This window comes from Melanotaenia boesemani, chromosome 1 (assembly GCF_017639745.1).
Source record: "Melanotaenia boesemani isolate fMelBoe1 chromosome 1, fMelBoe1.pri, whole genome shotgun sequence".
In the NCBI taxonomy this organism is placed as follows: Eukaryota; Metazoa; Chordata; class Actinopteri; order Atheriniformes; family Melanotaeniidae; genus Melanotaenia; species Melanotaenia boesemani.
In genome coordinates, this window is record NC_055682.1 from 37,775,567 (window position 1) to 37,794,091 (window position 18,525).

Below are 18,525 nucleotides of genomic sequence, written 5' to 3' on the forward strand. Positions count from 1 at the left end.
ATGTGCAAATATTTTTGCACATGTCGCCTTTTTCATAAAATTGGTTGTTTGGTGTTAAGTTGAACATTTGGGATTTTTGTGCCACAAATTCCCATATCCAAGACAAAAATCTCCCAATGAAGATTAATAAATTAAACTAAATCTTCTTTTGTCATAACAGGCTAATACTGTCAAAGCGGATGTGGGAGGAAGTATTAGCACACCTTTGCTAAAAGTTTGAAGAATTTTCACAAACTCTTGTAATTGTTCTCAAAAAGTAGTGTAGTCAAAGGAAATTACTGGATTAGACCTAATAAAAAAGCAATTTTTGACTATCCCTTATTTTCATATTCCAGGCTCATCATAATTCTAATGAATCTGCCTCCTCGAAGGGCTGAAATAGTCCTAGACTAGCGCTAATCCTGACTGTTGGAACCAGAACAAGATAGCTCTACGTTTTTGGAAGATAAGCCTGCACAAGTCATTTTTAAAGACATCTCAAATGGGAATTTTAGCGTGGGACGAGGCTTAAATTTCTGCCGTGGAACAACCATACTGTAAATATGATAAGCAATTGAATCCATATTAGCTATTCTCTGCAGGTTCATTTTGGACTGGTTCTGTACTATCCCTTGAAATCAAATGTGAGACTCAGCAGTGTGAACTCGTCTTCATGTCGTGTTTTGTAATGTTATGCTAAACCAGACAGAAAGCCTTTCCCACACAAAGTTATCCAAGGACTGCTGATGTTAAACTTTTAAAAATGCACAGGTTGCAGTAAGGAGTTCAAACAGCAGGAAAGCACACAGCAGACGGATGCAGACTAGACAGTGACCAAGCAGCATGCCTTGTACCCACAAATAGTCTCAGATTTGTAGGAACAAACGCTAGGTTGATTTGGTATTGAAGTAAGTGTACATGTGACAGAAAGGCAATATGAGAGAGAAACCTGAGTCAACAAAACAATAACATGTCAGTTTATATTAAAGTCAAGACTATTTTTAATTAGTTTAAAACCTTCCTGCAACTTTCACAAAACCCAAATGCTCCCAAATAAGACAGGATAACTAAAGAAAACGCTCAAAAGGGGCACTTAGCTGTGCCAGAAACACAGCCCTGGAGTCACTACGCCATTTCCTGAAGCTGTAAGCCTTTTATTCTCTTCGCCCTCTGGAGGCGTTTCAAGAAGATTGATTTTTACATTATTTTAATCCAGTGGGCTGACGTGTTATTGGAAAGAGGAGTGATGGATCTGGATGTGCAAGAGTGGGCATTGATCACCGAGAAAGGGGAGGTCGGGTTGTTTCCCTGAGGATCCTACTGAGACGCTGATGATTGTGTCATTCTGTGTGTTTATGCATGTGAGCACAAGTTGATTAAAATTGCTGCTGGTTTTGCTGCAAAGTTCATTTTCACAAAGCATCCTTTAGAGATCCATCGTCCATGCGTAAAGCAACCGGTTCAAGTTGCAAAATTTTTTATTTCCTATTAATTATATATATATATATATATATGTGTGTGTGTGTGTGTGTGTGTGTGTGTTCGATCTTAAAGGGAGTATATTTGTGTAAAGCTGTACACTGTTCGCAAGCAGCTCACAGATTAAGCGTGATGCCAGTCTGCGATCGCTCTGAAAGAGAGAGAGAACGGAAACGGAGTTAAGCGCGCACTCGAGATGAATCCCTGGTACGCGCACAGACAGACCAGCGCTGCTGGTGAGACAGCAGACGGAGGGGAATAGGGGAGAAGGACGCACAAGCAATACGCATAAAGTTCTCCTGCGTCGAATTGAAGTATGGTGCCAACGAATATACGTGTTCTAATTTATTAAAGTTTTGGATCAAAGCGGAAGAGAGGAAAATTATTCCCAAGGAAAAGGCGCACAAATGGATTTTGGAGAGGTACCGGCGCTTTAAAACAGCGGAGCCAAATATTTATCAAGTCATGATTTGGATCACATTTTTACCAATTTTGATTTCTTGCGTAGTTGGAAACAGGACAATGGAGCAGGTGCCGTTCTTTCACGGACATGTATTTGAGAACTCGTCTCCGGGCTCTCGGGTCAACGGTCTAAGCGTCCCGTTAAAACGCCTGAACTCGCAGAGGTTGTGCGGTGCTGGGGAATTCGGCTCAGTGGAAGCGCACTTCAAACTCCTGGGAGAGGGAAGCGAGAATTTCCATGTCTTTGCGCACCACAAACGAGGGCATGTTTTACTGAAGACTTCACGGGTTTTGGACCGAGAGGAGCGAGCGGAATACGCACTGGGTCTGGGTTTGTGTTGCGGGCAATGCGCGGGGCGCTCTTGGGAAGAGGGAGATGAATCTCCCCTCGTAGCTGAAGTAGCGTCCATCCAGGTGGACGTACTGGACACTAACGACCACCAGCCCACCTTCTCCAGTGCAGGTGTTAAACTGAATCTGGATGATGCCACTGCGCTCCGCACAGCGGTCTACTCGTTCACGGCGCGGGACGATGACAGCGGCAAGAACGCCGAGCTCATCTACTTCGCCCTTCCCAAAAATGGGAGTTTCTACGCGGTGCCCAAAACCGGTGACATCCTTATTGTAGACTCCATCCTTGGTTTGGATGAACCGATTAAGTTTGAAGTTTTTGCGCGGGATCGCGGGTGGCCTCCGCGCACAAGTCAAAGCGTAACCGTGGAGATAAATCCACGGCAATGGCCAGTGGCGTCCTCGGTGTCTCCTCAACAGGAGAAACAAAAAGTAAAATCGCAAATTAATGTACAAACACGAATGTCTAGATCAGTACAGGAATCAGAAAACCCCGTTTTCATCAGTGTGTCCGAGGATGCTGGAATTGGTTCAGTGGTGATGAACTTAAACCCGGTGAAGTTTCAGTCAGCCACGTTTGAACTGGTGGAGCCCGAAGTGGAGAGCTCACCGGTCAGCGTAAGTCGGGACAACGGAGATATAGTTATACTGCGGAGACTGGACCGAGAGACAGAGCCTCTGGTGGAGATCACTGTCAAAGTGCAAGATAAAAGAGGTGAGCAAATGTCAAAACACACGTAAATAAGTGCAGCGAGCTGGTGTTTGAATGAGACAGTGTGTGTGTGTGTGTGTGTGAGAAAAAGAGAGAGAGAGAGAGTGTGTGTGTGGTGTGTGTGACAGAGAGAGACAGTAACAGAGCATGACGGTTGGAATGCGCATTGATGGCGTGCGCTAAATTGTCCAAAACCATAATAATTATAATAATAAAACTCTTGCATGTAGCTTCTCAATTCTGCAACGATTTTTCTTTGTCATTTGGATGAATGTTTTCGCTTTGTGTTGATTTCACGCGTAAATACGCACGACGAGACAAAAAATTATGTTGAAATCAGACATTCAACTGTTATTTTGTACCAGTGAAAAATTCATTCACTCATTTGAGATTAAATAACTGAACTAAGACCAGTTTACTTGAATGAATGTGTCATATTCATCATGGATGAATGCTGCTACAGTTTACCTCTTCCTTCCTTCCTTCCTTCCTTCCGTCCTTCCTTCCTTCCTTCCTTCCTTCATTCATTCATTCATTCATTCATTCATTCATTCATTCATTCATTCATTTATTTATTTATTTATTTATTTATTTATTTATTTATTTATTTATTCATTCATTCATTCATTCATTCATTCATTCATTCATTTACTTATGTCTGCAAGACTTGTATCTGTTGGCTTTGGTTGTCTTTGGACCTTGCTTTGATTCCACTGAGCAATTTACGCTTGCCATGGTAATAAAGACAGAAAACTTACTAGGTATGGGATTGATAGTCAAGCATCCTGGGCTCAGTTAGAATCTTGGTTAAAGTTGGTTGAGGGTCACTGGGTTATTGTCTTTGTGTGAGGAAACTTACTGTAATCAATTTCTCCAAGTGTGGTTGTTGTGGTGACATGCATTAGAGGCAGCCCTTGGGGTACCCCCTGTTTATTTTGGGCAAACCATTGAGGTATACTGCATTCAAGTTTTAGACAGTCCCAGGTGCCTTCACTCCCACGCCCTCAGCGAGTTGCACACTTAGATTATGAAATCACACAAATCCCAGCCTGCTGTGGCTGAGTGTAAGCTGTGTCAAAGTGCCGCGTGTTTACAATTGGGGTCAAACTGAGTGACATTCATCCGCTCTGATGATGAATCGTGTGTTTGGATAAATTAAGGAAATGTGAATTTGTCTGCTGCTGCAGCAACAGATGCTGGGACGTCAGGGGGAAAGCAACTCGCGCCACGGTCATCATACCAGCAGGTTAATTATCACCTGCTCATCCACGGTAAGAGCAGAGAGACAAAGCTAATGCGCAGCTACATTCACATTAATAAATGCTTGTGTAATGGGATGAAACACTGGGCTAATTGACTGTGACGCTGAACACGGAAGACTTCAATATAGAGTGCAAAAGCACAATGCATCATCCAGAGGAAGTCTGAGTCTGAAAAACACACTGAGTTTGCACTACTACCGAGGTATCTGCTCACTGTTCATGTGTGTGTGAATAGCTACACTATAATATACTTGTTCCAGTTAACAATGCTTGAATGGAGGAGTGACCCAATCAATGTGAACTATTGGTCTTGGTAATGTGAGCTATCCTGAAGCAGAAGAGAAGCTGAACCTTCTTGTACACACTGATATTGCACTGCCCCTAACAACATGCAGCGTTGCCTTTTTGTCACAACAACCTTTTTTTAAAAAACACAATTTTACTGATCAGGAAAATATCTGTACTTCATTTTAATATCAAAATAGCGGTCCTCCAAGACTCTTATCAGAAGGGGGAGCTGTTAGTATTTTCTCACAGATGACATAAGTATATTTTCTTTACATATTAACAGGAATAAATAAACAGAAAAAAAAAATCGTTTTTGGATAAAGTTGCAGGATATTGGTTGCCATGCAGGGGCGATACAGGGATCAGATATTTGGGGTGACCCAGCCCCTAATAAGTATGTGCCTTGCAAAAGTGTTCATGTTAAATTGCACATTAAAATAATACCAATAATGATACTTTTAATAATTTTGTAATTTGTGATTAAAAAATATTTTTTTTTTTAAAACTAGAGGAATTAGTTGTCAACAGTTGTTGAACAGTTGTCAATCTGACATTAAATTCTATGTATCCATGTAGTTGGCCAGCTTAATGTGACGCAGCTGGTAACATTTGTTTTGCTAATAAATGCTAACAGACTAAGAGCCAAGGGGCTGCAGTGTTGCTGAGTGTTAATGTCTAATATGGGAGATAATGTGAAATGTAACATTATTTGCTCTTATCAGGGCAACGACCAGAAAATAAAAATAATTTAGTGAGTAACACAAGGGGATCAGGTACACAATGTCCTGCAGCCTAAACTTGGTATAACTAAACTATGTCAAATATCTGACTGAATAGAGAATTAACGTTTGCAAAGTTTGAAACTATTTCTTTACCAACGTTTTGTCACTAACAAGCTGATTTGTGTTCCAGTGAGGATTGTCAGTTAACCAAAGCAGTTTCTGACAGCGAAATTAAAGCACTGATGTCTGAATAATATGAAAAACAGAATAACTGAGATCTCTATATAATAACTGTAGACCACTGTCTAACATTCGTCAGTCCAGATATTCATGCTACTGTCCACGTCGACAGTTACAAAACAATTAGGACTTGCTGCCTCAGTAATGGCAGTGTCACAAGATAGTGCAACATCCAAAATGACAGCCAGTACCAAGTTACAGCAAAGCAAAAATAAGGAAAAATATAAATTAATGTCCAATATCTAACTAAAATAGAAAGTTAATAGCTTTTGCAAAATATAACTTATTATAACCAGATTCGTGATTTATATTCCTGTGTTGCTTTTCAGTTATAACAAGCAGTTTCTGTCATTGGTTCCATCTCTGAACCACAGAAGGGCAGTCAACCATATCATTTAGCAATGAAATAAGCATTATATAAAACATGTATTGTAAAATTTACCCATTCTTATAATTTGTGTACTTGAGCAAAAAGGGGTTGAGGACGCTGACCCAACATCCATCCATCCATGATCCATCAGGCTATCATGAATAGATCTCTGCAACAATACACACTAATAGTCTGATTTTCAGTTTCATATGAGTGGCTTATATACAGGCTTAATAAACAGAATGTAAATCTTCAACCTTAACATCAGCTCTACTGAACCAGGTCTTCATGAACTTTGTTGCTGTAAGAGGTAACCTATCCATTACAGTGTGAATATGACGCATCTGATAATGCCAAAATTATTTGAACATCATGTGACAGCAGCTGTGAAATCGCATTGCTTTTCCGAATCACAAAGTTAATGTAAATGACCTAAATGCTGTAATAAAAAAATACTCAGGACAAAAAAAAGTAAAAAAAAAAAAACTTTTTCAACGTTCAGACCTCAGATAATGTGTTGACATTAAAACCTATAAAGAATATTGAATCCATTTGAAGCCATTAGATTCAGTTTGTTCAGCTGTGTGCGTCCCATGAAGTTCTCAGTGAACAGAGAATTAGAAATACTAATCGTCTTTCTATCTTTTTGTCTGATTTTCAGCTAGCTGACATGTTTCCAAACGTGCACGATCTATTCCTCTGATGGAAATGTGATCACTTGTGTGTGCGTGCACATGTCATGCGAGCAGAACTCAGGGAAACACAGAGAGCAACTATGACATGCCATCATGTAAATCAGATAAATAACATTACACTGTTCAGCCTTTAATATAAGAACACAGTATAAACCTGCTCTAGAGGGAAGGGAACCTGAAATTACTTCTGTTGTAACTTGGCGAAAAGGAGATCAAAATAAATTACCGTGACCTTATACTGGGGACGGTGGGAGGGGAAACACTGGTCTTTTACGGCCATCTTGAAGTGGCATTTAGAGCTGATGCCATATTTAGAAACTATGAAAAGTCTTTGCTGACACAGAAAATGGGATTTACAAGTGAAGTCCATGCAGCGGTAGAGGAGGTCAAACTGATTTGCCAAGTTTATCGGTTGTTTTGTTTAAGAGCTGTTCTATTAATCTACTACCTGGTGACCTCTTCATTAAAACATTTCCTATGAAAAATCAACGTTTTAATTCTGAGACTATAAAGCAAATAATATTTCTTTATAACTTTATTCATTTAAATGTTGTGACATCATTCTTTCATAGTTTTTTTTAACCTTTATTGTATTGTCAGCTTACACTGCTGCTATTCACTGTTCATAACTATCTAGTAAATATTTAATAAATCTCTCTCCCAAAAAAAGGAACCATTGTATCAGCTGCAGTGCAGATCATTAGCATAGACACAGTCTAAAGTGTATTTCTTTAGTTAGCGTGTCTGCAACACCACCAGCTGAACACCAGTTTCAACACTATTTTCACCAAACTTTGTTGGCTAGCTTACTAATTAGCCAAGTTAGCTAACATTTTTATTTTTTATTTGCACTGTGAGAGCATAACCAGGCACAAAGCCAATGTTTTCTGTCAAAAGTTCTACCAGTTTCTATAATAGTAATATTATGATATTACCAACTTTGCTGCCACTTTCTGTACCAGAGTGTTAAATATTGCTGTGCTACCTCATCCAGTTTAATTAGGTAAGTGGAAGCTGTTATTGTTTGTGATCTCAGAATGATTTTAAGATAAAAAACAACTAATAATATAAAGTGTGTGTGTGTGTGTGTGTGTGTGTGTGTGTGTGAGAGTGTGTGTGTATGTGAGGTGTGAAATGGCTTAGTGCGTTTCAAGATTAGAGACACACCACATATTGTTCTTATCTGGCCAAATCCCCTCTGACCAGCACTTGCTGAGGTTATTTATTCAATCTTGGCCCTGGCTGCATCTGTATTTGAATTTTGATGTGTTTTACTTTAACGGGATGCAGGTTAACACTGAATTTTAAAAGGAGGATCAGCTTAAATGTTTACTAAATGAATGGCTTTAAAAGAGAAAAAAGACTAAAAGCTTAACCTTTTGTGAGTCTGGTTTGAGGAGAGGGGTACTGGGATAAAATGCTTTTCCATGACCTAACTGTTTACTGTGTCTTGCTAAAAGCCAGCAAGTTTTTATTTTCGGGCTTAACAGTGGGCGGTGGGGGGCGAGTCACACTCAGCTTGTTGTCTCAAGAGTGAGGAACGCAGCAACGATTTGGTTGTTGGTGGCTTGGTTGAAGTCTTTTAATCCGTGCAGAGTGGAGAGTCCTGCTGGAGACTTGACCTCCCTCCATCTGCTCCCATTATCCCTGTAATCCCATCTCATTTTCTCTGTCTGTATGTGTCGCACTTTCTCCCTGTCTCTTTCCACATGCTCTCTTTCTTTTTTGTTTTTATTTTCACTCTCACTTCAGGGATTTAGTAGGAGTGGAGGCACAGTGAAAGACTGTAGGAGAGAAGGCTTCTGACATGATTCTTGGAAGGATAAAAGCGTGTGTGTGATGCTGAAAGTGTGATGTGTCAGGATCTGTGATAACTTCTTCCTGTCTGGGTCTGTGGTGGACTGTTTGTGTCTGCCTTCATGCATTACCCACATTGTGAGTTAGCAAACAAAACAGATTCTGTGATTTGTGATTGCTCTTTGTCTTTTGGTTTTTGTAGTTATGACATGGCTGAGATTAGAGTAAATCTACAGGGCATGAATAAAAGTCTATGTCATGACAAAAAGCCAGCTTTCCACAGGTTTTTCCACGAATTCCTTTTAATGCACAGCTGCTTTTCCTTTCAAACAGGATAATACCACTCTACTTTTTTATTGTCCCAACATAAACATGTTTTAATGCACAGGATTTGAGTTTGATATAACAATCCTTTCATTTTCACTAGTCATTTAATACCGTGCCAACTGCTGTAAGAACATCAAGCAAGAGCCCCATTAATTTTCCCCAAAGGCTGTTCCTCCCCCTCTGAAACAGCCAATATGAGGCTGTTCTTTATCTGTGGTAACTCCTGTTGGCACAATAATGAATGAAGTGATTCATTTGGTTAATTAGTTAAATGATTAATTTAGTTAGTCACACAGAGGTCCTTCTTCTGTCTTCAAGGCTTCCCCTTTTGAAGTAGACACATGCCTTGCACACCTAAATCATATTTTATTTCCCACTTCTGTCTCAATTAAGGTGGAACCATCTGTTATATTGAAATTAATTCTGAATCAAGTAGATAAAAGTTCAGGAATGAAAACCCTTTACCTAATGTAGAGCTCCTCAATTCCCTATGAAGGCCACACTCTGAGAACATTGAAAACAGCGAGTTTTCAATGTTTCCCTGCTCCAACACACCTGACTCAAATTAAATGGATCCAGTAGTCCATGGAATTCTGCACAATGACCCATTAATTTGAATCAGGCATGTTAGAGCAGGGAAACATTGAAAACCTACAGGACTACGGCTCTTGTAGGACCAAAAATGAGTAGCCCTGAGCTAATGAACATAATGTCGAACTCTGTGGCAAGTTTGCTGTTCTAGTAAAAAAAAAAAGAAAAAGTGAAGGAAAGCTGAAGAAGCCTCTGACTGAAGACAATGTGGTTTGATCAGTATGTTTTGTAGAGGTTGTGTATTATTGTCCATTATATCTTCCTTTGCACCAGCAGCTCTAAGGGTATGTTAAATATGAAAAAAAAAACACAGGTTATTTTACACCTGTATATATAATATAATCTACTGTGAGGGTTTTTTTCAAACTAACGAAACCAAAATTTTAATTAAATTTTCATAGAAGAGGCACAGCGTGATTTGTACTGAACATGAAGACTATTCAGTCCAATATTTCTTCTTTTGTGGTTTAGCAGCAGGAAGCTCTGCTGCAAGACACTTTTCATGTTTGACTGTTGCCAGGTACCAAGCCAGAAAAAAGGAAGTGTAAGTTTTTACCTACTTCCATTTAACATAGCAGTTAGATGGCAATAATCTGTCGGAGCATTAGCAGACTAGTGATTTTAGCTGTTAGTAATTTCATTTACTTTAATTCAATTTATAAATTCCACTTAGGCTAAATCCAGGAAACACTTGAGTTTGTTGCTGCAGGGATTGATCAGTCACTGCATGTGCAGCATGACTCTTATTTCTGTTGGTATCTTTTAAGTCATCCCCATTACTCTTAGACAATGTTTATCCAGGATATTAAAAGAGAATCAGTCTTACGATTACAACAGGGCTCATCTCTGAAACAACTGTGCAGACTGAAAGTTGGAGCATCGGCTTTGGATAAATGAAGAGAAACAGCTGGTTTTAATCGAGACAACTGCTGGTTGATCTGCACAGATTTCCTTTAATTTTAAACCACACACACACACACACACACACACACACGAGGACAGCCATAAATGTGGAAACAACATATACTAACAGCAAACATATTTTTGTAAATAAGTATAAAATACTTGTGTTTCTTTTTGTCTATTGTTCTCAAACAACAATGAAAGTTTGACAATATAAAACCTGATTTCTTGGTTTCACTGCAACTGTTTTCATCCCACTTGTTTTTTCTATAGTTCTCAAGATATATTCATATTTTCTGCGTCTCTGATGGTTTGTGCAGAGAGAAACAGTCACTTTGAGTTTCCTCAGCTTCCACTCAGATTAGTCACCCTGTCTTTCAGCAGTGGTTTAACACCTGCTGTTTGAGAATATCCCAGTCCCCAGTTTCTTATACTGTCATATGTTCTGAGGAATTGCAAGCTTTTATCATTGTCTGTTTGAATGGCAGAGAGGAAGTTACAATATGTTTTTGCTGCCAGCACAGAGGGGGAAATAAGATGTTTGGTAACGTTAAGTGATTAAACAATTGCTGATTAAAATATTTAAATTTTACTGACCAGATTCTACAAGACAAGACAAATAACATGGCCTGAGATTTTAAAATGTATTTGTATGGCAACAGAAATCTAAGATGAAGACAGTAAAGTAAACAATGCCAAACTTTTGTTCTTTGTGTCGAAGCATATGAACATTTGAAACGACTGCCTTCACTAAATGAAGTTGAAGTTAAAGCTCAAACGCTGACAGGAGAAAAGGAGCTAAATGGAAAACGTCAGGTCAAGTATAAGTAACCACAAGAACTGAAGGTTTAAGAGCTGACAGAGCTGGACATCCTGGTCAACTGAGGGAAAAGATATTGTATTTGATAATTATACCAAAGTGTCTGTTATACTTTCTTAAGTCTTATTATAATCTCATTTCCTGTTCTCACCCTCACCAGTCTTACTGGTTTTACTGAAGATAAACATTCAGAAGTGACTTTTTTTTAATAGACTTGTCACTCTTGCTCTACCCAGAGAGATTTTGCATAATTTCTACTGTGATAGCAGAAGAGTACCTTCTCAGTTATTTATGTATTTATTGTTGTCACTACCCAACACAATTTGCCTTCAAAATCAAATGCACAGCATATTTTCTACAGACAGTATCAGCTTGACCTGTAAAGTTAATCCATCACATTTTAGGATGTAGGTACAAAATAAAGAGAAAAGGAAGAACTACAAAAACCTTAATTTGTCACCACAGCTGACAACACTGTCAGGATAAGACAGTTCTGTTCATCCTCGTGTCAAGTTGAGGGCAGCACAATTCAGTGTGAAGAGCTGTGGTTTAATCACATTGAAAGTGATTTGAGTCAGGCTTGCAGCCCCATTCCTCTGTGACCTGCAATCCATCAATGCTGAACCTCTAAAAACGCTAAAAATCTAAAAGCTTTTCATTGTGTATTGCAAGTGTAAGTATTTAAACTTCTAACCTTTAAAACTATTTGCTGTTGAAACTAGTATTATAGTTTAAAGCACTTTATTCTGCTCGTTTCTAAAAAGACTGACACCCATTGAAAGAAAACTGCTGCAAGTCTGTCTTTGAGAATAATCCTTTATCCCAGCCATCGTTTTCGCCTGGCCAGTGGCTTCTATAAAATTATTTTTAGGACTTTTCACAATTATTTAACTTTTGATTGACATGGCTGTTGTTATAAGCCATTTCTCTTCAAAATATGGTATCAGCTTCTGTTGAGTTAAAAAACTCAGTTGTTTTTATTCAAAATTGCAAAGCAGCTGCCTAAAACGGACCTCTCTGGAATTTATGGACTGGACGAAACAATGTCTTTAAACAAACTGAATCCGTTTCTTTAAATCTATGCAAAGTCAGCCATCTTTGCTCCTCTGAGGTCTTTCCAGTCAGATGAAGTCAGTCTGATGTTGACGCATATCATATTTCTTTCTTTCTTTCTTTTTCTCTTTTCCTCTGTTAATATCCTCCTGGATTTCTTTGCTGAATCAGCAAAAGTGTGTATTCAACCACCCAGTGTGTTGATGTCCATTTGTTGGTGGTTGACACAGTGCTGTACAGTGGAATTCATCTATATTGCAATGTAGAAATGTACACTACCGTTCAAAAGTTTGGGGTCACTTCCCTATTGAATCCCATGACAAAGTGACCCCAAACTTTTGAACGGTAGTGTACATGATGAATCTACCTGTGCTATCAAAACAGGCCAGAATTATTTTTTTTTAAGGTCAGAAAGTTATGTAGTGCTACTTTAAACCTTTCCTCAAAATTTATTCTCCCTCCATTTTACTCGAACAACATGAGCTGGCTGATCTCACCTTTCTGGGACTGTAGGTGGCGCTCTGTAGATTCAAATCAGAAATCCCCAGCCATGGAGTCGATGGCTGATTTTACTCATGTCTTACAAACATTCATCCATTTTCTATAAAAAACTTGGACATATTAGCTTGATTTTTATCTGAAAAAGGCATTAAAAAGTATTTATTTAAATAGTCATATTCGCACCTAATAGTCCGCTAGACCAGTGGTTCCCAACCTGGGGTCAAAAAGAGCACAGGGGTTCCACTAGGCTTTGAACATTAGAGCCACTGTGATTAATGTCCACAAATTGTCCACATAAAACACATGCTTCGAGTTTACATCGTCATTGATTATGGTTGGCTGCTTAACATAACACCCGAGGGTTATATTGCGATCTTACAGTCTTAAACGTTTAAGACTGTGAACCAAATCACTAGATTGGACAAAATTTCTTTTTCTTTTTCTTTTCTTTTTTCTTTTGGTTCTGTTGACACTGGGCTTGGATACCTCACTAAATAGGTAACAGTTTTTATCAACTGGTGGAAATGGATCATCAAATTTAGAACCAAGAATTGCTTGCTCACCATCAGGAAGGAATCACAACACCTTACTGCAAATATACATATACAAGTTTACATTCACATATCCTCACCTAAAACTTCACAAAGTCAAAGAGCATGAAAGTAAATTTCCTCTGCAGTACAGAAACGGATTCCCTCCACTGAAGGCTCATTTCTATTCTAACATCTACTCATCCTATGGAACAGTCAAAGAAACCATCCTCATCAATCACATAATGCACGTTGTAAGCACTTATTGAATTAGCACATCAATTAAGGCTACTGTACTTTTATGGAGGCATTCATCATTGCAGCCTGATTGCTTTAAGATCGGTGTGCCAAGTTGCACTGTCATCTCATGGAAACCAGTATGAAGAACACAGGTAAACATAATCTGGCTCAGCTGGTGCTGTAATGAGAACAAGATCCAGATGGTAATGAAATACAATGTTATTTCTGAGAGCTGTGATGGGAAGGCTTATAGTCCTGACAGCCAGATTAAGGAGATGTATTTCCAAGGCCTTAACGATAAATGACTTGTTTCGAGGGTACGGGTGTGGTCACAGCAATAAAACCACACGGTAGCCGTTACAGCACAGAGAATGAAACAGAGAACAACTAATATGATGTACCACATGAGTAAGGCCTTGTGGTGTATTGCTACAACACTACAAGCTTTAAAGAGTCCATAGCTATGCCAAGGTCTGCGCATTTTGAAGTGCAGATTCATCGGCTACATACGTCATCATGGTGCGCCAAGCACTGTCCCAATTCTCCGAATCAACCAATCTGCACTTTGAGCAACCGAGTTTAGAAGAATACTTTTTTTTAACCCCACTTTAGTAGAAACGTGACAAAACCGAGTACATTAAAACATGTTTGTGAAACGGTGGCATTAAAATTCTGTAATGTTTGATATTCCTGGATTTTTAAGGGGTTATTGAAGTGTCTACCGGCTTGAAAACAACAGAGCCTCTGACAGTTTTTTTTTTTCTTTTTTTTTTTTTTAACATTATTACCTGGTCGGTTTTAATGTTCCCTAAAATGTGTTATGATATACACACAGTAATTTCAGAGGTTTAAGTGATTCAACATTGCTGCTATGGGAAATTCTGGTTGGCTGCGTGGTTGGCATCATTATAATCCACATAATTACAGCCTTTAATGTATTAATTTAATAGTAATTCAACATTGTACCTCTTCACTGTCTCTGCTAAACTTGTAAAGCAGCTGGGAGGTGTTTGGTATAAACTCATGGTCATACAATGACTTCCTATTTTTGGTCTCTTTATTAACTGTCTTTAGCTTTGGTATCAGTTTAAAAAACATCATTAGGATCTTTAATGTTTTGTGGTCCATTTGGTGAAAATTGACATCTTTTGGATGTATGTCTTGGCTGTGATCTCATCCAACCTTGCTGTTATAAAATGGGTAATTGGTAGAGCTAATCTGTGCTGGTTTTATTCTTTGTTTACAGAGTGGTTGCCCGTATCGTGCTTAGGTGATTTGAGAAAACTGGAAGATGAATTCCAATATATCACCGCCTTTCCTGGTGTAAGGATTAATGACTGTTTATATCTAAAGTTAAGGATGAAATCCATAGGTTAATGGGATTGTCAGCTTTTCTCAGCTGTGTTTTTCGCCCCTGACTCAGTTCTACAATGTGATTAAATCTAAATAACTATGGAATAACAATGAGAGCTTTTGTTTTGGATAAACAAACCTTGATTAGAGGTTCATACAAAGCAACCGTTGATTTGCTCTAGACTTAATACTGTTTTTTGTTAGATAAAGATTTGATTCCAAGAAATGCTGACTCACAACAACAAAGGCGAAATTCAACTGAAAATGTCCCGTTAATTACTATGGTATGTTGAGATTAATGTGTGTGTTTGTTGGGATTCAGATAGTGGATTGTATTCTGTTTCCTGTACTTCATAAGCATGGTGTCAGCAGTTCAATTCCTAGTGAATTAAGTGTTTTTCAACACTGGCAATGAGAATTAAAAAAAATGATCAATTGGCAAATAAAAACTGACAAATACAGCAACTGTAAACACAAAGGTTAAAAGATAAAGCTCGGTCGTTTTGATGAAAAAAAAAGAGTAAAATGTAAACTTTTATAGAATTATTAAGTAGTAAAAATTGCAGCCTTATGAATAATATTTTATAATGCCCTCCAATACCAAAAGCATCCGCTCCCACCACTGATAAAAATGCTAAATTAGCTGTTTGAAAAGCTGCTTTTAAAATTTTCTCTATTGTCAACTAAAGCGTAATTCATGCTACACAATAAATCTGAAATAACTGTTTTAATAAACTCATGACAGCCTGGCTATAGAGGGTATTTCCTCAACTTAATGAAGGGCTTTCCCTGGCATTTATGCAAAGATTTAATTGCACTGGAAAGAAAAAAGCTCCATGCGTTCCTGCAGTGGAGGCATCCTTTCTTTGCCATTCAGAACTGTTGAGTCATCTAAATTTTCTATTCATCAGGTGGAGTGTCATTGATGTCATCATTATTTGGCTCATGTATTCTTCTTTTACTGCAAATAGGAAAACTTCAAGGTTGCTTTGCAAACATTCTCTGCTACTCATTAATGAGACTTGGTTTTTATTCTGCTGCTCATTAATGAGACTTGGTTTTTATTCTGAATTCTCATTAGTTGAAGCAAATCCAGTAAAGGATGAGATGGTTCTTCCTTTAAAATATCTCATTTAAATCAACTAAGCACAAAAGTGCATCAAGAGATTTTGGCCGTTGCATAATCATGATGGATTTATCATTTTTAAATTATTATTTTTGTCTCTCAACAAGGCCACGTGACAGATTTAACCATTTTTAAAACAAGATTGCAGGTTTAGCCATAAGCCCGTAGCTGCTCTCAGAAATATTTATACAAATAAAACGTCAACATTTTAAGAAATTGGGTGGTAATATGTAGACAACCTCTTTCTCGCACGCCTCCTGCTCCTAGAGGAGGTCGACTGCCATGCTTAAGTCATGTTGCCTCTGCAGCTGCTCCCTAATTGACGTGTGCATTGCTGTAATGTGGCGAGAGTAGCCTATTTATTTCTGTGTGGGTAGAAGCCACAAGGTAGCCTCCTCTTGTCTTGCCTTTCTGCCAGTTTTTGCTGCAGCGGGATCAATTAATGTCTGCATGTGTGCATGAGTGTGTGTACAAGTTTGTGCCTGTTTGTAATTGATAGTGTGTGGGAGGGTCAACACATGTGTGTCTGGATCTAACAAGTATGTTCAAGGGAGTGTGCGTGTGTGTGCGTGTGAAATAAACCCCTCCTGTTGAACCACTGTCCCTGCAGCACCTCCTCTAATATGCTGAACACACAAGAGAGCTCCCTTTTGCTCTTCTTCCCTCTTATTTCTTCTCTTTCTCATTTTTCTATCTTAAGGAGGCATACACATTTTTTTCTTGTATTCCTTTTTCTTACCTCACTGGGAATTGTTCTCTTTCCATCTTGTGTTGGCACATGGATTATGGCAACACTCTTCCTTCTGTGTATTCTAACTCACCAAACGGCACATATATCCTGACTGATTTACTTTTTCCTCCCTTTTTTTTAACCATAGTCCCACCGGTCTTTTTTTTTTTTTCTTCACCCCTAGTTGTGTTAAGCAACCTCCCCTATCTTTCTGTGCTAACTCTCCAACTCTCAACACCAGCTGGTTCTCATCACAATCCCACAATTTTCTTCCAGGTCTTGCCCATCCTCATTCTTCCTATGTCATTAGCTGCTTGCCTCAGTCGTGAATATTTATGCCTGCTTTATTCACCTTTTCTTCATTTATTCCTTTTAGCATCACATCTTAGGGACACCCATTTCTCTCCCTCTCTCTCTTGGTGTGGCTCATGCTATCAATGTGAGTGATTGTGCAATCCCGCGGTGTGTAAAAGACATGAGGAGACTGTCAAACAGATCAATAGACAGTGTCTGAATATGTCTTCTAACCCCTTTCCACACACCATTGCTCAAACACTCACACACATGCACGTGCGTGTTGAAAATCATCCCACCAGTCACAGATGCAGATGAGAAAATGCTCTGAAGCAGGTTTGAGGCAAATGCAGAAACCTGCAAAAGCACCCATCAGCATAAACACAAACATGAAAGCACAATATTGAATTTATATCACATGAAGATGCAGTGAAGGCCAGTATGTGAGTCTGCAGACAGAAGCAGTGATAACTGTGTTTCCCTGTGATTGAGTTTCAATTTTAACAGGCAAAAGTTAGTAGATCTAATTAAAGAACGACAGGTTAAGAGTTTAAGATTAGAAGCCACTCTTTCTGGTTCTACACGGACACACAAATCCACACACACTCCCACTATAATATACTACAAGTGCCGGATCACTTATCTGCACCCCACAGTGGCCATCACTGCAAAAACTGGTGCAAGCATCAGATGCCACAGACTTAGATCATCTATCAGCTTGAAACCGTTCCCATTAATGAGGGGCAGGGTGCAGCAGCAAATCAGTTAAATTAGACCTCTGTAATAGCTGCATCCGCAAGAGCATTCCTAATTATATTTCATATATTTATCTGACATTCTTATACACTGTGGTTTTCTAGAAGTTTCCACAGCTATAACAGTAGCAAAATAAACAAGCAGGGGGAAAATATGCAAAGGTCAGAGCCACAGGGGTGTCACAGTATTGAAAGTCATGACAGTGAAATGCTTGCAGGCTAAAGTTTGGAAAGAAAAAGGACGTACTTTTGTAGTAGCAATGAGCATGTGCAGTGCATAATTTCATTCACTATTTAATGTGAAAACAGAAGAATGAATTAAAGTTTTAGGAAGGCAAAAAACATCAATTTCTTCTGTTCCTGAAGTACAGTATTTTACATTTAATGTAGCTTTGGACAGAGAAAATAGATTCTTTGTTATATGCATTTATTTCCCTCAGTCAGAAGCTATTTTGGTAGAAAAACAGAACTGAAGACATTTTTGCAAATTTCTTAAACAATAACAGAAATATAACATGCCCATAAGTATTCAGACCCTTTGCTGTGACATATGTATATTTAACTCAGGCACTGTCCATTTCTTCTCATCATACTTGAGATGGTTCTACACCTTTATTAGAGTCCACCTATGTTTAAATAATTTTTATTGGACTTAATTAGGAAAGGCTATCTGTCTATATAAGACCTTACAGCTCACAGAGCAGGTGAGAGAAGTTTGAATAATGGAGTTAAAGGAGCTACCTGAAGAGCTCAGACAGTACTGCGGCAAGGCAAAGATCAGGGCAAGGTTACAAAAGAATTTCTGCTGCACTTAAGGTTGCTGAGAATGCAGTGGCCTCCATAATCCTCGAATAAAAGGAGTTTGGGATGGTTAGAACTCTTCCTAGAGCTGGCCGTCCAGCCAAACTGAACTATCGGTGGAGAAGAACCTTGGTGAGAGAGGTA

At 38.7% G+C, this 18,525-nt stretch overlaps 1 protein-coding gene across 1 annotated transcript in view; it reads left to right on the top strand.

The window, feature by feature from the left end:
• The first annotated feature begins 1,756 nt into the window (after positions 1 to 1,756).
• si:ch211-186j3.6 (neural-cadherin) overlaps positions 1,757 to 18,525 on the top strand; it is a 384,844-nt gene continuing 368,075 nt past the window's right edge. The window contains exon 1 of the mRNA XM_041985518.1: positions 1,757 to 2,986. Coding sequence (XP_041841452.1) covers positions 1,924 to 2,986 — 1,063 coding nt within the window. The 5' untranslated portion in view covers positions 1,757 to 1,923. The remainder of the gene's footprint in view (positions 2,987 to 18,525) is intronic.